Source organism: Leptonychotes weddellii, chromosome 5 (genome assembly GCF_054177405.1).
Source record: "Leptonychotes weddellii isolate Sample4059 chromosome 5, ASM5417740v2, whole genome shotgun sequence".
Taxonomy (NCBI): domain Eukaryota; kingdom Metazoa; phylum Chordata; class Mammalia; order Carnivora; family Phocidae; genus Leptonychotes; species Leptonychotes weddellii.
The window spans coordinates 104,711,129-104,727,118 of NC_138373.1; the positions used below are offsets into that span (position 1 = coordinate 104,711,129).

Below are 15,990 nucleotides of genomic sequence, written 5' to 3' on the forward strand. Positions count from 1 at the left end.
TTGGAGCTTTGGGAATACTAAGGTTTTTAGACTGCCTGAGTCCATTTTCCCTTCTGCTGAGGGGCTTCTAATTTTTTTTTTTTTAAGATTTCCTTTATTTATTTGAGAGAGAATAAAAGAGAAAGAGTGCACAAGTGGGGGGGGGGAGCTGAGCAAGGAGCCTGATGTGTGGCTTGATCCCAAGACCTTAGGATCATGACCTGAGCTGAAGGTACACGCTTTAACCAACTGAGCCACCCATGCCCCCTGCTGAGGGGCTTCTAAGCAATTGAAGTAAATTATACCAAGTTTTAGTTGAGCATCAGGTTGGGGTCCAGAGCAAGAGAGGCTGGGCATAAGGGAGTTTCTTTTTCCGCTCTCCCCGAGGGGAGCACTTTGCTGCATACCACGGACATGTTGATGTTGTAAGCCTATGTGCAGAGCAATTTTGCTGTAAGCGTTCATATCCCATGTCGTTTCTACCCCCAGACTTTTTTTTTTTTTTAAGATTTTGTCAGAGAGAGGGGCGCCTGGGTGGCTCAGTTGGTTAAGCGACTGCCTTCGGCTCAGGTCATGATCCTGGAGTCCCGGGATCGAGTCCCGCATCGGGCTCCCTGCTCAGCAGGGAGTCTGCTTCTCCCTCTGACCTTCCTCCCTCTCATGCTCTCTGTCTCTCATTCTCTCTCTCGCAAATAAATAAAATCTTCAAAAAAAAAAAATTAAAAAAAAAGATTTTGTCAGAGAGAGAAAGCTCATGCACGCACAAGCAGGGGGAGTGGCAGGCAGAAGCAGGTTCCCCAGAGCCAGGAGCCCAATGCAGGACTCGATCCCAGGACCCCGGGATCATGACCTGAGCCAAAGGCAGATGCCCAGCCGCCAACTGAACCACGCAGGTGTCCCTGCCCCCAGACTCTTGCAGCACTACCCTACCCTTTCTTTGGCCTCAGGGGTTGCAGTACCTGTTCCCACCACGTGACACGTCATGGGCTTCCCTGGGACCACATCCCAGCTCCCATGTCTGGTCCAGCACTCAACCCTCCCACCTGACTCCTGTTTGGCCAGACCCTCATGTACCTCAGTTACCAGGTCACTGAATAGCCTACTCAGCCCACCTGGAGATTTACCCTATCTCAGCCACCGGGATCCACTCCCAGAGCCCCTCATGGGAACTCGAGACCTTCCTTATTCTGAAGTCAGCAGCGCCCCCTTCACCCATGCTGGCCTTGACTCAGGCTTTGTGCGGTACTGGAGGGAACGCTGGATTACAAGTCAGGTGATCAGAATTCCAGCCCCAGCACGATTAGATCCCACTTGAAGCCACCGAACTCCCCAGTTCCCCCTTTCTTCATCCAGTGAATGTTGAGACACCCTCAGGGGGCTGTTGTGGAGATTAAATGAGTGAAATCTGTAAAACGTGATGCAAATGGTAGGAATCCCCAAGAGCATTTACTCCTGCTACCGCCTTAGATGTATGAGAACTTTGTGGAGGAGGTGGACGCAGTGGACAATGGGATCTCCCAGTGGGAAGAGGGAGAGCCTAGATACGTGCTGACTACCACACTGAGCGCCCGGGTTGCCCGACTGAATCCTGCCTGGAACCAGCCCAACCAAGACACCGAGGTAAGGAGAGCCCCAAAGGAAGAGACCAGGAGGCCTGTAAGCACTTTGGGGGAGGACAGGAGAGTGGTTGCCTCCTCCAATCCTAGCAAAGTCAAAAGCTGGGGCCAGCACCGCGGTTCTCATTCCCACGATCCCCAGGCCGGGTTCAAGCGTGCAATGGCCCTAGTCCGAGAGGAGTTCCTGCAGAGACTGGACTTCTACCAGCACAGCTGGCTGCCAGCTCGGGGCTTGGTAGAAGCAGCCCTGGCCCAGCGATTCCAGGTACAGGCCCGGGAGGAGGCACCGTGGTTCGCGGCTTAGTGACTGTTGGCAGGCTGCTGGCCGGCAGGGGCTCCTGCTTCCACCCTCGTCTCCCAGCCCGGCCTCCCTTTCAGGTGGACCCAAGTGGGGAGATAATAGAACTGGCGAACGGTGGATGCCCCTGGAAAGAGCACCTCTACCACCTGGAATCTGGGCTGTCCCCACCGGGGACCATCGCCTTCGTTATCTACACTGACCAGGCCGGACAGTGGCGGGTACAGTGTGTGCCCAAGGAGCCCCATTCATTCCAGAGCCGGTAAGGCCCTAGAGGACCACCCTGCGGCCCTTGACCTTCAGGCCTGTTTCAGCCCTATCAGAGGGACCACTAACCTTGGCCTCTTCTGTGCTCCCTCTCTCTGCTCCTCCAGGCCTCCACCTGCTCCCACTGACTTCCTCTTTCTGTTCACTTGTAGGCTGCCCCTGCCAGAGCCATGGCGGGGTCTTCGGGATGAGGCCCTGGACCAGGTCAGTGGGATTCCTGGCTGCATCTTTGTCCACACCAGCGGCTTCATTGGTGGGCACCACACCAGAGAGGGTGCCTTGAGCATGGCCTGTGCCACCCTGGCCCAGCGCCCGGTACCTAAGCCTCCCACAAACTCCCTAGTCCAATAAAACGTCATCTATCGCATACTGATCAAGTCCTTGCCCCATTATTGCCTGCACCATTTTGGGAACTTGCCTGAAACTTGGGAAAAGTGAAAGTCTATTACATGCCAAAGCCTATGGTAGGTCTTTTCTTAGCTCTGCTTTCCAAATCACCTGAGAACCACCCAGTTCCTAGGGTTAAATAAGTTGGCCAAATTCATAAAAAGTAACACAGCCATCTTAACCCAAAGTCCATACCTTCTTTTTTTTTTCTTCACTAGACCCCAGTGCAACTCCCTGGAAAAAAAGTCTCGTAACGGAGTGGAAAACAACAAAGGGTATTGTTTATTATTAGAAGTGCGAGTGAGGGGAGTGGGACTGGGCAGGCAGTGGCCCTGGGAGAGGGTCCCACGGGGCAGAGGTTGGGGATGTCTCAGTAAAGAGGGGTAGATCATGAGTAGAGCCTCCACCCCCAGCTGGGGGCTCCTGGGTTCGGCCAAGCACTGGGCTAAAACGTGGAAACTGGGCATTAACAAAGTACAGAGGGATGTGGGCAATTCGGCCTGTGGACCAGCACTGCAGAGAGGGACAAGAAAAATCAATCAGAGCCTAGGCCCAAAGAAGGCCACATGGCAGGGCCACGCAGCAGCCACAGCCCTCAGTTCCTCCACTCTGCTCCCCAAATGCCCAGCAGCCTGGCCTACTCACCACACTGAGCAGAGCCCCTTTGTTGAAGGATGGATGGAAAGTGATGAGCTGCGCCTGGGCCCCCGGCTCCCCCTGGATAATGCCGCTAGGGGGAGAAGGTGAGCAGGCAGTTGGAGACAGGTGAAGCAGGATGTGGGTTCCGAGTGGGGTGTGGGAAGGTGGGTAGGGAGTTCAGACCTGATGGCCTACCTGGCACTTACCAAGGAAGCAGCTCAAACACGGGGCTGTTTCGAGTGCGAAAAAGGAGGATGACTGGTTTCCCATCCTGGACCCGTGGATTTCCTATGAGAAATGGATGCGCTAGGAAGGCACCCTGGAGGCAGAATCCCAGCGCAGGGCAGAGGACGGCAGCCCGGGCCCGGACACCCTCCACTAATGGGAAGACGGCCGTGGCCCAAGCAAAGTCCTTCCCAACTCTTACCTTTCATGAGCACAGCCAGACGCTCCCCACTGGGGTCCCAGACCATGGAGTGGGCTTCTCCCCCAAATCTGAGTTACAAGAGTCAGTTGGGAGGGCTCAGCATGGTCCCGCCCGCCTTTTCACTGCCCCTCCCTCAGCCATTCAGCTCACCTTTCCTCTCCATCTGGTGTCTGTACTGTCGTCTCAGACAGATCCGCCACAATGGTGGCTGACTTGGCACCTCCAACGCGCCCCTTCCCCTCCCCTGCAAGAAGGGCGGAGGCTCTGAAGTACAGCAAGCGGGCCTCTCACTGGTCCTCTGCCTCACATCCGTTGTAAGCATCAACACCTCTCAAGTCTCCCAAGCTTTACTTCCCTTTATCCTTCAGAGTAGCGTCTTCCAGAGGATTCCTGCCTCCCTCTGACTACCCCAGATATTCTGCATCCTGAGCTGTTTCCCCTGACTCACCGCAACGTTCTGGGAACGACAAGGAGTAAATGAGTGGTTCCCCCAATACAGTGAACAGCAGTCGGTTTCCATCTGGGCTCCAGCAGCCAGTCTGGGGTCACGGAGCAAAAGGCAGGGGAACATCGGTCGGCAGGGGAATGCAGGAAGAAAAGTAGAGGGTGAGGGGAGACACGCTTGGGGCACCGGGGACCCGCCTCCTCCCCAGCTCTCTGAATCACGGTCCCCTCTCACCTGACACCGCCCTGACAGAGTAGGCCATCTCTCGCAAGTCCACATCTGGGCCTCCCAGACTCTGTGCCAGAGAGAGGCAGGTCACAACTCAGGACCTCTAGGTTCCAAAACCTGGACTGCCCTCCCCCTGCCAGTCCCAGGGCCAGGTCAGAGAATGCGAACAGAACAGAAGGTTCTGCTGCTGGAAGTTCCAGGAGCCAAGTGCCTTTCTCTAGGTCATCCTTGCCCTCCCCCTCCCTCTGGCCTCCTCCCACTCACCGAAAGACAGCTGAAGGAGTGGTAGCCAGGACTTTGCTGCCATCCGGGGACCAGAGCAGATTGGTAACCCCGCCTCCCCGAAACCAGGGAAGGGGAACACAGGTCTCTGTTGAGACATCCCATACCTAGGCCAGAGGGGTCGGGATGAGAGAGGAAACTCCAGCATCCCTATCCTGTCACAGGGGCTGCCCTTACTCAAGGTACAAAGACACAGAAAGGAGATGAAGCAGGAGAGGGACTGTAGAACAGGAGGGAATAGGTTGATATGTGCAGTGACAGCAAGCAGAATTGTACGTCTGAGGAGTGTGAATGGTACCGCTCCTTCCCTGGATAAGTTTAACACTGAATGGACGATTATTTCTCTCCTCCCCATAGGCTATCTTCCACCCCCAGGCAAAGAATGCTCTTGCCTCAAGTCTGAGGGGGGCTGAAATGACCGCAAGCGGGGGGGACCAACTCACCAGGATAGCAGCATCCACAGGTGAAGCTGAGAGCAGCCGCCCCCCACTGGGCGCCCAGGCCAAGCTGGTGACAGGTGTGTGTCCAGGGTGAGAGAGCACTTGGGCACAACCGGAAGAGGGTCTGCAGAGGGGAAACAGGGTATGAAATCAGAAGGAGACAAGGACACCCCATGACTATTTCCTTACCTCCTGACAAAACTTCCACATCCCAATGGTCCCTCAAATCCAGGTTAGGGGAAATGAGTAAGGGTCATGGAAGTTAAAGGAAGAAAAAAAAAAGGGCAAAATCACCACCATTAGGTCCACAGATGAAAACGAGTGAAAGGGAGTAAGCTTTCACTGTAGGCGTCCAGGAGACACACACTTCGACCAGCAAGGCTAGATGGTGCCGAGCCCGGGAGAGGTCACGCTCCGCCCCAGACCAGAGCCCTCTCCCCATGGGGCCATCCAGCCTGGAGCCCCGGATCATCTGTGATGTTACCTCAAGGTTCCAGTCTCCTCTCCAGAGTTATCTGCTGCTCCCCAGAACTCATCCTGTGCTGCAAACCCTGTCCCTCCCCTCTTTCCTTGTCAGAATTACTCTCCCTCTGTGCTCCTGCATGGTTTTCTGCTTGTCACAAAGGTGCAGCAGGGGGGGTCGTCCTCTACCACCGGGCTGGGAGCTGCCTCGTACTTCCTGAGCCGCGTACTCGGCCTGACAGGTGCAGGCTACTACCTGAACGCCGCCCTCCTCCTCCACCACCAAACGGTAACCACCTCTAGTGCCAGTGGGATCTTAGGTCGCCGACCTACAACTGTTTCTTGAACTTTACAATAAACCCTAGTTCTCTTTTCAGGTCCGTTCATAGAGATCCATCTCATTCTTTTCAGTGGCTCCGCTGTCTCCACTCCCCTGAATCAAGAAACTAGATCTGATTCAGTCATACCTCCAAAAATGGACATTACAACTGTTTGTAGTGTTTTATCATTTCAAACAATACTGCAAAAAATATTCTCTATATCTATATCCTTATGTACTCGTGTTACTATGTGTTCATAATTTGGGAGTAAAAAAGGCTTGCACTTTTATTTTTTTATTTTTTAAAGATTTTATTTTATTTATTTGTGAGAGAAAGAGAGAGAGCGTGAGCGCACAAACAGGGGGAGTGGCAGGCTATGTCAAATAAATAAATAAAATCTTTTAAAAAATAAATAAAAATAAAAACAAAAAAATAAATATGCCAACAAACTATTTTCTGAAAAGTTTATACCACAATATAGTCTTCTCACCAAGAAAAAAAGTACCCATTTTCCTGGTCTTGCTAGTACTGGATATTACCAAACATTATAATTTTAATAATATCATTCTGAATGAGTGAAAAATATTATGTATTTAAAAAAAAGAAAATTCTGTATTTTCTTCCAATCCTTTTATTTTTACACTTAGTTCTTTTCTCTGCTTGGAATTTATTTGTATAGAAAAAGTATAGAATTTTTTTTTTTTTTAAAGATTTTATTTATTTATTTGACGGAGAGAGAGATAGCGAGAGCAGGAACACAAGCAGGGAGAGTGGGAGAGGGAGAAGCAGGCTTCCCGCCGAGCAGGAAGCCCGATGCGGGGCTCAATCCCAGGACCCTGGGATGATGACCTGAGCCGAAGGCAGATGCTCAACGACTGAGCCACCCAGGCGCCCCTGTATAGAAAAAGTATAAAGCAAGGACTACCTTTATTATTTCCTAAATGGAGAGCCAATTAGCCCAACACTAAAATAAAAAAATCTAAACTTCATTGCAATGAAAAGCCACATTTCTCATATATTCTTAGATCTATTCCTGAATGTTACACAATTATGCTGATCTGTTTGTCTATCCTCATGCCAATAAATTCCCATTACTGTAACTTCATAAGATATTTAATACTTGGTAGGGCAAGTCTCCCCTCCACATTCTTCCTTTTCAAACTTCTCTTGGCAACTCTTCCATATTTATTCTTTAATAAAAACTCTGAATATCATTTTGCCCAGTTCAGAAAAACCAAACCCAGCAGAATTCTGGTTGCAAGTCCACTTAATTTGACATTTCTATGATGACACATTCCTGTCCAGGCGTACAGTGTGTCTCTCCGTTTAGTCAGCTCTTGCTATAATTATGTTCTTTCACAACTTTCTCCAGATGTCTAGTAGATTAAATAAATGTAACAATTCATTCCCAGTGATTTTGGTAACTGCACATGTTGTAAGTAGAATATTTTTTCCATTTCAATTTCTCAATGATGATTGTAGGTATAAAAGGAAACTATCACACTTTTGGTCTCCTGGATCCAGTCACCTTCCTACATTTAAATTTCTTATTAGCTCAAAGAGGTTTTTTTAGTGGAGTCGCTTGTTTTATCTAGGTATGAAATCATATCTTCAAAGAAGAATAATTTTCCCTTTGTTTTCAAGACTTCACCTTTTTTCTTGTCTTACTGCACTCACTAGAATCTCCAAATATAATGTTGATTAATAACAGTGATAATGGGGGACACCTCACTAGCTCAGTAGGTAAAGCATGTGACTCTTGATCTCGGGGTTGTGAGTTCAAGCCCCACACTTGGTGTAGAGATTACTTAAAAAAATAAAATCTTAAATAAAAATAACAGTGATAATATATCTCTGTCTTGATCTTGACATTACTGAAAGAAATACCTTTCTTTAATATTTCATATTCACTAATATGGTAGCCACTGATTCTGAGTAAATACTTTTTTTTTCTCAGTAAATACTTTGTTTTCTCCTTTAATTTGCTAATTTTTTTTATTAGTCTTTTTTTTATTCTTATGTTAATCCCCATACATTACATCATTAGTTTTAGATGTAGTGTTCCATGATTCATTGTTTGTGCATAACACCCAGTGCTCTGTGCAGAATGTGCCCTCCTCAATACCCATCACCAGGCTAACCCATCCTCCCACCCTAATTTGCTAATTTAATAAATCATGTTAATAGATTTCCTGATGACAGTCTAATTTCTGAAAAATCCTACTTGGTTAAGATTTTTTTAAAATATGCTTTTGGACTCTATTTGCTAATATTTTCTTTAGGAGTTTTAAATCTATGCTAAAATATTGTCTTTCTTATACTACTTATTGTCAGGCTTAGGTTTTAGGTTTGAGCTTTATAAAAATAAACCAGGATGGATTCTGGGACAGAAGGAGGACATCAATGGAAAAACTGGTGAAATTTGAAGAAAGTCTGAGTTTAGTTAATAACATATAAACGTCAGTTTCTTAGTTTTGACAAATGTCACATGGTAACAAGATGTTAACAATGGGTGAAACAGGGATGCCTGGGTAGCTGGTTGGTTAGGCGTCTGCCTTTGGCTCAGGTCATGATCCCAGGGTCCTGGGATCAAGTCCCGCATCAGGCTCCGGGCTCAGCAGGAGTCTGCTTCTCCCTCTCCCTCTGCCCCTGGGTTCATGCGCTTGTGTGCTCTCTCTCTCTTGTTCACTCTCAAATGAATAAATTTTTAAAAATCTAAAACAAACAATGGGCGAAACTGGGTGATGGATATTCAAAACTCTCTGTACTATCTTTGCAGCTGTTCTAAAAATCTAAAATTAGAGGCGCCTGGGTGGCTCAGTCGTTAAGCATCTGCCTTCGACTCAGGTCATGATCGCAGGGTCCTGGGATCGGGCCCCGCATCGGGCTCCCTGCTCCGTGGGAAGCCTGCTTCTCCCTCTCCCACTCCCTCTGATTGTGTTCCCCTCTCTCGCTATGTCTCTGTCAAATAAATAAATAAAATCTTTTGGGGCGCCTGGGTGGCTCAGTTGGTTGAGTGACTGCCTTCGGCTCGGGTCATGATCCTGGAGTCCCTGGATTGAGTCCTGCGTCGGGCTCCCTGCTCAGCAGGGAGTCTGCTTCTCCCTCTGACCCTCCCCTGTCTCATGTGCTCTCTCTCTCAAATAAATAAATAAAATCTTTTTAAAAAATTAAAAATAAATAAAAATCTAAAAATTATGCCAAAATAAAGTTTATTAAAAGAAAAAAAATCAGGAGCCTGATTTCCAAAAATTTCCCAATTTTTCTGTGATCTGGTCTAATTCAAATAACATGGAGGGGAGCCTGGCTGGCTCAGTCGGTAGAGCATGTGACTGTAATCACAGGGTCATGAGTTCAAGCCCCACTATGTGCTGGGCGTGGAGCCTACTTTAAAAACAAACAAGGACACCTGTGTGGCTCAGTCGATTAAGCGTCCACCCTTGGCTCAAATCATGATCCCAGGGTCCTGGGATCAAGCCCTGCATCGGGCTCCCTGCTCAGCGGGGAGCCTGTTTCTCCCTCTGTCTGCCGCTCCCCCTGCCTGTGCATGCGCTCTCTCTCTCTCACAAATAAATAAATAAAATCTTAAAAAAATAAAATAAAAAATACAAACAAAAACACGGAGATTATCTTTTCTTTGAAATTAGACCTCTCGTAAAGCCATGTCTGCGTGGCATTTTTTTTAGTGGTAGAGCTCATCTGTTTTAATTTCTTTTACACAATCCACTTTGGTTACAGATGTTGGTAGAGAATCAAATATTTCCTTTAGATTTTCAATGTGTTGGTCTAAACTTATACATGATATTCTGTAATAATTCTTCTATTTTCTTCCATATCTGCAGTTATCTCTTCTTTCCCACTCTGAAAAATACTGTACTTTGATTTTCTCTTTTACCCTAATAAGGCTGGCCATAAAGTTTTCTTCTTTATTCATAATTTAAAGGACGAGTTTCTGATATTATATTTACTTAGTTCTCATGGGGATTCTTTTTCCAATTTCCTTGATTTCAACTTATGTCTATATGAATCCCCTCCCCCACTGCCTTTAACTCTACATCTGACAGTCCTCTGGAAAAGTCAGTCTTTCTACTCCATGATCCATGTATACACACTGCCCACAATTTCAGAAGCTCCTAGTTCTGTCCCTTTCTCTAGATTACAGCATTCTCAGCAGCTCGACATTGACCTTAGGTCTGCTTCTCCCAGCCCTGGGAAGTGCTGTGAAGATAAAGAACTTCCAGACCTCCTGGCCACCCACCACCACTAACACGGCCACAAGCCTCCGGCCAAGGGAAGACAGAGGCTACTGGGACTCACCGGGTAGACAGAGAGGTGGGGTCCAGGGTCCAGATGAGAATGCAGGTCTGGCAGGCCACAGCCAAGACAGAGGCACTGAGGGGCTTCCAGGCCAGAGCTGCCACATTTCGCTGCAGCCGGTGCTTCAGGGAGGGGACTATAGTGCTGTGGTGAACGTTAAGGGACTGAGTCAAAGCAGGGACACTATAGCTCAGGGGACCGGAATTCAGTTGAGGAGGGAAAGGCAAGAGAAGAAAGCTGATCACCCAGGGCCTAGGGGTATTGTGGGATAGGATAGGATAAAGGTTAGATCTGGAAATGGGACACATCTAGTTGTAGAGACTCCCTGACCCTAGTTCTGGAAGGGGTCCTGTGGCCCAGGCCCAGGAACCTACAGGAGCCCTGGAACCAAGGCTGATGAGGAAAGAAGACTGACTTAGGGAGACCGAAGAGTCGGAGCCTGCCCAGTAGGTGTCCACATACCTGTTGGCATTATACACCCGGATTGAGTCATCTAGCAGGGCCACTGCAAACTTGTTGGTGTGGGGGTGCCAGGCAAAGACCCGCAAGCAGCAGCTGGACCTGGGGCCAGAGTGAGCATGAGGGGCCTGAACCCATCCCCCAACCCAGAGGCTCAGATTCCTTTCACGTGAGGGCATTATTGCTTTTCACTTTTTCTTTTATTTTTTTTTTTGGGAGTGAGAATGTGGGTAACAGTCAGGAAAGGGGTGAGAGGGGTCTCTGCCTTGACTTCCCTCTCCCCCAGAGAAGTTCCAAGGTTCAGGACTTCCTTCCCACAAAAGCCTCAGGGCTTGTACACTCACCAGTTTGTGACTTGGGCAAATTCAGCAATCAGATCTTCACTCCTGAGCTGTGAGAACAAAGCAGATAGAGGATGTGCTGGGACAAAGGGAGCTTATCCCCCCAACTTCCCACAGGGGAACTGGACCACTCCCACCCTCTGCAGCCTTTCTTCCCACCCCACCCTGACCCTAAGGGATGGGAAGTGGAAGAGGGCAGGAGTGAGGGAGTAGCAGCCAAAGGGCCAGGGGAGGAAGCCAAACTTACAGACAGATGGGGGAACAGGGACCCATGGAGGGAGGAGGCCCATCGACAGAGTGCCAGGGCCCAGCTGGACGCCGTCTTCACCCACTCAAACACTGTGGGGATGAGGAAGCAGCTCTGATTAAACCATTCACAGGGCTGTCACTGGGTACCCTTGGATAAGGAATGAACAAGGAAAGGACAAGCATTCCCCAGGGCCTTCCGCCCAACCCACACTCAAGATACCCACTCTGGGGTATGTGAGATAGGCAGAGGAGAAAAGAAGATGGCACCACATAGACAACTAGGACAGGAAAAACAAGGCTAAAGGGAAGGGGGCTGGGCCCAGAGGTATTGGGATGAGTTAGGAAAAATATGGAGGGGAGATGCCAACCACAAAACTAGAGAAGGTTGTAGGGAAAAGTACTTACCCTCCTCCTCTGAGTTCGCAATTTCATTCAGCACCCCAAAAAGGCCCATATCACGCCTGAGGAGAGGAAGCTGGGAGTCAGATTACTCTGATCCCTTTGGTCTCCCTCTACAAGTTATACTCATTTAGTAAATGTGTACTAAAAATAAAAGCACTCAGGGGCGCCTGGGTGGCATAGTAGGTGGAATGTGTGACTTTTTTTTTAAAGATTTTATTTATTTATTTGCGAGAGAATGAGAGACAGAGAGCACGAGAGGGAGGAGGGTCAGAGGGAGAAGCAGACTCCCCGCTGAGCAGGGAGCCCGATGCGGGACTCGATCCCGGGACTCCAGGATCATGACCTGAGCCGAAGGCAGTCGCTTAACCGACTGAGCCACCCAGGCGCCCCAGGAATGTGTGACTCTTAATCTCCGGGTTTTGAGTTCAGGCCCCACAATGGATGTAGAGATCACTTAAAAATAAAATCTTTGCGGGGCACCTGGGTGGCTCAGTTGGTTGGGCGACTGCCTTCGGCTCAGGTCATGATTCCAGAGTCCTGGGATCAAGTCCCACGTCGGGCTCCGGGCTCAGCGGGAAGCCTGTTTCTCCCTCTGACCCTCTCCCCTCTCATGATGTTTCTCACTCTCTCTCTCTCTCTCTCAAATAAACGAATAAAATCTTTAAAAAATAAATAAATAAATAAAATAAAATCTCTGGGATGCCTGGGTGGCTCAGTCAGTTAAGTGTCTGACTCTTGATTTCAGCTCAGGTCTTGATCTCAGGGTTGTGAGTTCAAGCCCCGCAACGGGCTCCATGCTGGGTATGGAGCCTACTTAAAATAAAATAACACAACACAAAATCTTAAAAAAAAAAAAAAGGAGCATTCACATTTAATGAGTTCCAAGTATGTGCCAGGCACTTTATATATTATCCTTTCATTTAATTATCACACTAATCTGAATGGCATTCTGCTCATACCAACAAGGCAACTAAGGCTCAGAAGTCTTTCAGGGCTTTGTGAGCAGGTCAGGGGATCAAGGCCCACCCTAAGCCTGTGAATGAAAAGCCATGGAAAGAATTTTTTTTTTTTTTAAGTAATCTCTACACCCAACATGGGTTCAAACTCATGACCCTGAGATCAACAGTCATGCTCTACTGACTGAGCAAGCCAGGTGCCCCACCATGGAAGGATTTTAAGCAGAGGAATAAACTGATCACACCAGCATTTTAAAGATTTATTTATTTGAGAGAGAGAGCGAGCGAGCACAGGCATATGTGCGCACCAGTTGGGGGAGGGGCAGAAGGAGAGAACCTTTAAGCAGACTTTCCACTGAGCATGGAGCCTGGAGCGGGCTCCATCTCACGACCTGAGCAGAAACCAAGAGTCAGATGCCCAACCAACTAAGCCACCCAGGCACCACCCCCCCAAACTGGCATTTTAGAAAGATCAGTCTGGCTACAAATTAGAGGGACGGCGCAAAAATGGAGAGGAGGGGATGAGTTAAGAGGCTACTTCAGGAATCTGGAAAAAAGGCCAAAGTGCTCTGAACCAACAGGGTTGGAGAAAAGCAGATAGATTTGAGAGGTTGAAGAAGTAGAATGAACAGAATTTGAGGGCTAACTAGACATTAGTAGGAGTAACATCAAACGAAACACCTATGTAATAATCGCAGTAGCTAATACTGCGCACCGTACGCCAAGGCTGGGCTAGATGCTCTGCATGCATTGTCTAATTCAGTCACTATCACAACCCTTCAACATAGGTATTGTTACATCTGCATTTGTAGATGAGAGAACAGAGGCATGAAGAGGTTGATATTGTCAATGTGACCTCGATAGGACATAGCAGCATCAGGATTCAACCTGTCTGCCTCAGAGCCTACACTCAAAAATCACTTGCTCCTGGGGCGCCTGGGGGGCTCAGTCGTTAAGCATCTGCCTTCGGCTCAGGTCATGATCCCAGGGTCCTGGGATTGAGCCCCGCATCGGGCTCCCTGCTCAGCGGGGAGCCTGCTTCTCCCTCTCCCACTCCCCCTGCTTGTGTTCCCTCTCTCGCTGCATCTGTCAAATAAATAAATAAAATCTAAAAAAAAAAAACCACTTGCTCCTGAATGAGCAGTGAGGCCATTCCTTGAGATGAAAAACACGAGATAGAAACAGGTTTGGAGGGCGCCTGGGTGGCTCAGTTGGTTAAGCGACTGCCTTCGGCTCAGGTCATGATCCTGGAGTCCCTGGATCGAGTCCCGCATCGGGCTCCCTGCTCGGCAGGGAGTCTGCTTCTCCCTCTGACCCTCCCCCCTCTCATGTGCTCTCTCTCTCATTCTCTCTCTCTCAAATAAATAAATAAAAAATCTTAAAAAAAAAGCAGGTTTGGAAAGGAAAATGAAGAGATCGGCTTTGAACACGCGGAGTGTGTAAAAGCCTGCGGAAGAGCCAACTGAGGGTGTCTGGTAGACAAGGGAACACCCAGGTATGAAGTCTCAATTCCGAGTCCAGCCCAGGACACCAGCATTTCAGGACATCGGAAAGAGGAGGCACAGAAAAGGCAGAGAAGCAGCAGCTGAAGAGGTAGGCAGTGAGAAAGAATGACTTATCAGGGACTGAATGACTTATCAGACAATGAATGGCTGTTTAACTTCACTCACACAAAGATGCGCAAATTAAATGGTACTCTGATAACAAATATCTCGATCTGGCGGCACGTGTGTTGGGGAGCGGGCACTCTCATACACTGCTGGTGGGACTGTAAATATGTACAATTTCAGTGGAGGGCCATTTGGCAGCAGCTCACAAAATTACAAATGAACATACCCTTTGAAGCCACCAATTAGATTTGTAGGAATTTATCCTACACATGACAGTGATAATAACTAACCCTTGAAGGTATTTTTTTTTTAACCCTTGAAGGTATTAATATGTGCCAGGCACTGTTCTCTAAGTGCTTTACATCCATTAATTCATTTCATCGTCACTACACCTTGTAAAATCGGTCCCCTTTTACAGATGAGGAAAGTGAGGGACCAAGTGATTAAGTAATTTGCCCAAGATCACACAGCTAAAGAGTGACAAAGCCAGGACCTGAACCCAGGCAGTATGGCTCCACTCCTAAATGTGCTAAATGAATGACCTAAATAGGAGATTATTCACTGCAACACTATCCCTAACCTTGCTGAGCTTCAGGTAAGGGCTCAGAAAGTGGTAATGATACAAAGAGCAGGTAGGGAGCAGGCTCACTTAAACCAGAAAGCAAGGCAAGTCATTGGAGATGAAATGAACTACTGTCGACTTAGGTTTCCCAATAAGGACTACTAATTTGTTATGATGAATGATATCCGGCACTGAGCTAAAGAGAGCCTGGCAGCCCAAGGCAGAGGGATGTTGACCCCATCTTCTCTGGGATCTGCAGACCATGATCCGGTAGACCCTTTGCGACATCTCACCATATGTTGATGCATCTCTTCCACACTTGCTCCCGGTGATGGATGAAGGCAGTTCTTGTGCCATGGTCCAGCCTCCCAGGGGTCTTCAGGGGATCCTTGGTCAGGTTCAGGACAGGAAGATTGATCCACTATAGGCCAGAAGTGAGAGGTGTGAGAGGTGTGACAGTGAGTCAGTCTCTTTCCCAGATCTCTGCTGAACTCCTTGCCATCTCCAAACCATGGCTGGGCTAAGAGTAAGAGGCTCTGGAAACCTGTTTCCCATTCCCATAAACTTAATCCTTGTGGGAAAGTGAAACAGCTTAACTCCCTTATCTGTAAAACTAGCATATTTCATAGGGTTGCTGTGATTATTGGATCTTAGAACATCTGTGAGGCACACCTGATTCAGTCTCTTTCTTACATAGCAAACGCTCAATAAATCAGCAGTTTCTCTCCCTTTTCTTTCCCAGGAACTCCGTGGGGGAGGAAAAAAAAAACAAACTCCAGGTTGTGCCTTCCCAGCTCTCACAGATACTGTCTTCAACTTTTCAACAGTTCTCCTGCACCCTCACATCCCCTAAATTCTCCCTCATTCTCTCCATTCCCTCCAGGCCCGCCCCACACCTCCTCAACATCCCTCATCCTCCAATCCCAGCCCTAAAATACATTCCAGCCCTTCTAGTCTCGAGTCTGGGCCAGGCTGCTTCCAGTCGACCACGCTGAGGACCACGACCGCTGGCCCCGCTACGGGGCCTCAGGTCCCCTATTCTCCCGGGCCCCGCCCCCATGCCGGTAGATACCCTCCCTCCTCGCTCCGACCACCTGGCCCCGGAAGTCGGGAGGCGGACTCTCATAGCTATTGCCTGTCGTCAACTCGTTATTGTGCTCGTAGAGGGTGACTTGACCCCTAGGCGGCGGCGGAGGGAACAGTCCCAGGGAACACATCTTGCCGGGCCGAGGACGTCTGGAATCGGTAAGCTCACGGCTCCCTCTTCCCTAACCCTCTTAGTTCCCGGGCTCGATTCGGATCCG

The 15,990-nt window shown here is 48.7% G+C and overlaps 2 protein-coding genes across 5 annotated transcripts in view; one reads left to right on the top strand and one right to left on the bottom strand.

Moving 5' to 3' along the window:
• Positions 1-2,527, top strand: part of MYG1 (MYG1 exonuclease) — a 7,099-nt gene extending 4,572 nt beyond the window's left edge. Inside the window, exons 4-7 of the mRNA XM_006741583.3 lie at positions 1,447-1,599; positions 1,738-1,860; positions 1,974-2,155; positions 2,313-2,527. Coding sequence (XP_006741646.1) covers positions 1,447-1,599; positions 1,738-1,860; positions 1,974-2,155; positions 2,313-2,511 — 657 coding nt within the window. The 3' untranslated portion in view covers positions 2,512-2,527. The remainder of the gene's footprint in view (positions 1-1,446; positions 1,600-1,737; positions 1,861-1,973; positions 2,156-2,312) is intronic.
• A 279-nt stretch (positions 2,528-2,806) lies between these two features.
• AAAS (aladin WD repeat nucleoporin) overlaps positions 2,807-15,990 on the bottom strand; it is a 16,118-nt gene continuing 2,934 nt past the window's right edge. Inside the window, exons 1-16 of one of the 4 annotated variants that reach the window (XM_006741584.3) lie at positions 15,781-15,990; positions 14,980-15,107; positions 11,562-11,617; positions 11,155-11,246; positions 10,911-10,957; positions 10,570-10,668; positions 10,108-10,251; positions 5,012-5,132; positions 4,551-4,675; positions 4,293-4,353; positions 4,062-4,152; positions 3,764-3,857; positions 3,614-3,681; positions 3,393-3,474; positions 3,193-3,277; positions 2,807-3,060 (exon numbers count right to left, since the gene is read on the bottom strand). In XM_006741584.3, coding sequence (XP_006741647.1) covers positions 2,836-3,060; positions 3,193-3,277; positions 3,393-3,474; positions 3,614-3,681; positions 3,764-3,857; positions 4,062-4,152; positions 4,293-4,353; positions 4,551-4,675; positions 5,012-5,132; positions 10,108-10,251; positions 10,570-10,668; positions 10,911-10,957; positions 11,155-11,246; positions 11,562-11,617; positions 14,980-15,107; positions 15,781-15,903 — 1,641 coding nt within the window. In that variant the 5' untranslated portion in view covers positions 15,904-15,990 and the 3' untranslated portion in view covers positions 2,807-2,835. Of the gene's footprint in view, positions 3,061-3,192; positions 3,278-3,392; positions 3,475-3,613; positions 3,682-3,763; positions 3,858-4,061; positions 4,153-4,292; positions 4,354-4,550; positions 4,676-5,011; positions 5,133-10,107; positions 10,252-10,569; positions 10,669-10,910; positions 10,958-11,154; positions 11,247-11,561; positions 11,618-14,979; positions 15,108-15,358; positions 15,533-15,624; positions 15,740-15,780 lie in introns of those variants that run through there. The other 3 variants (XM_031037077.2, XM_031037078.2, XM_081821754.1) reach the window with 3 other exon arrangements.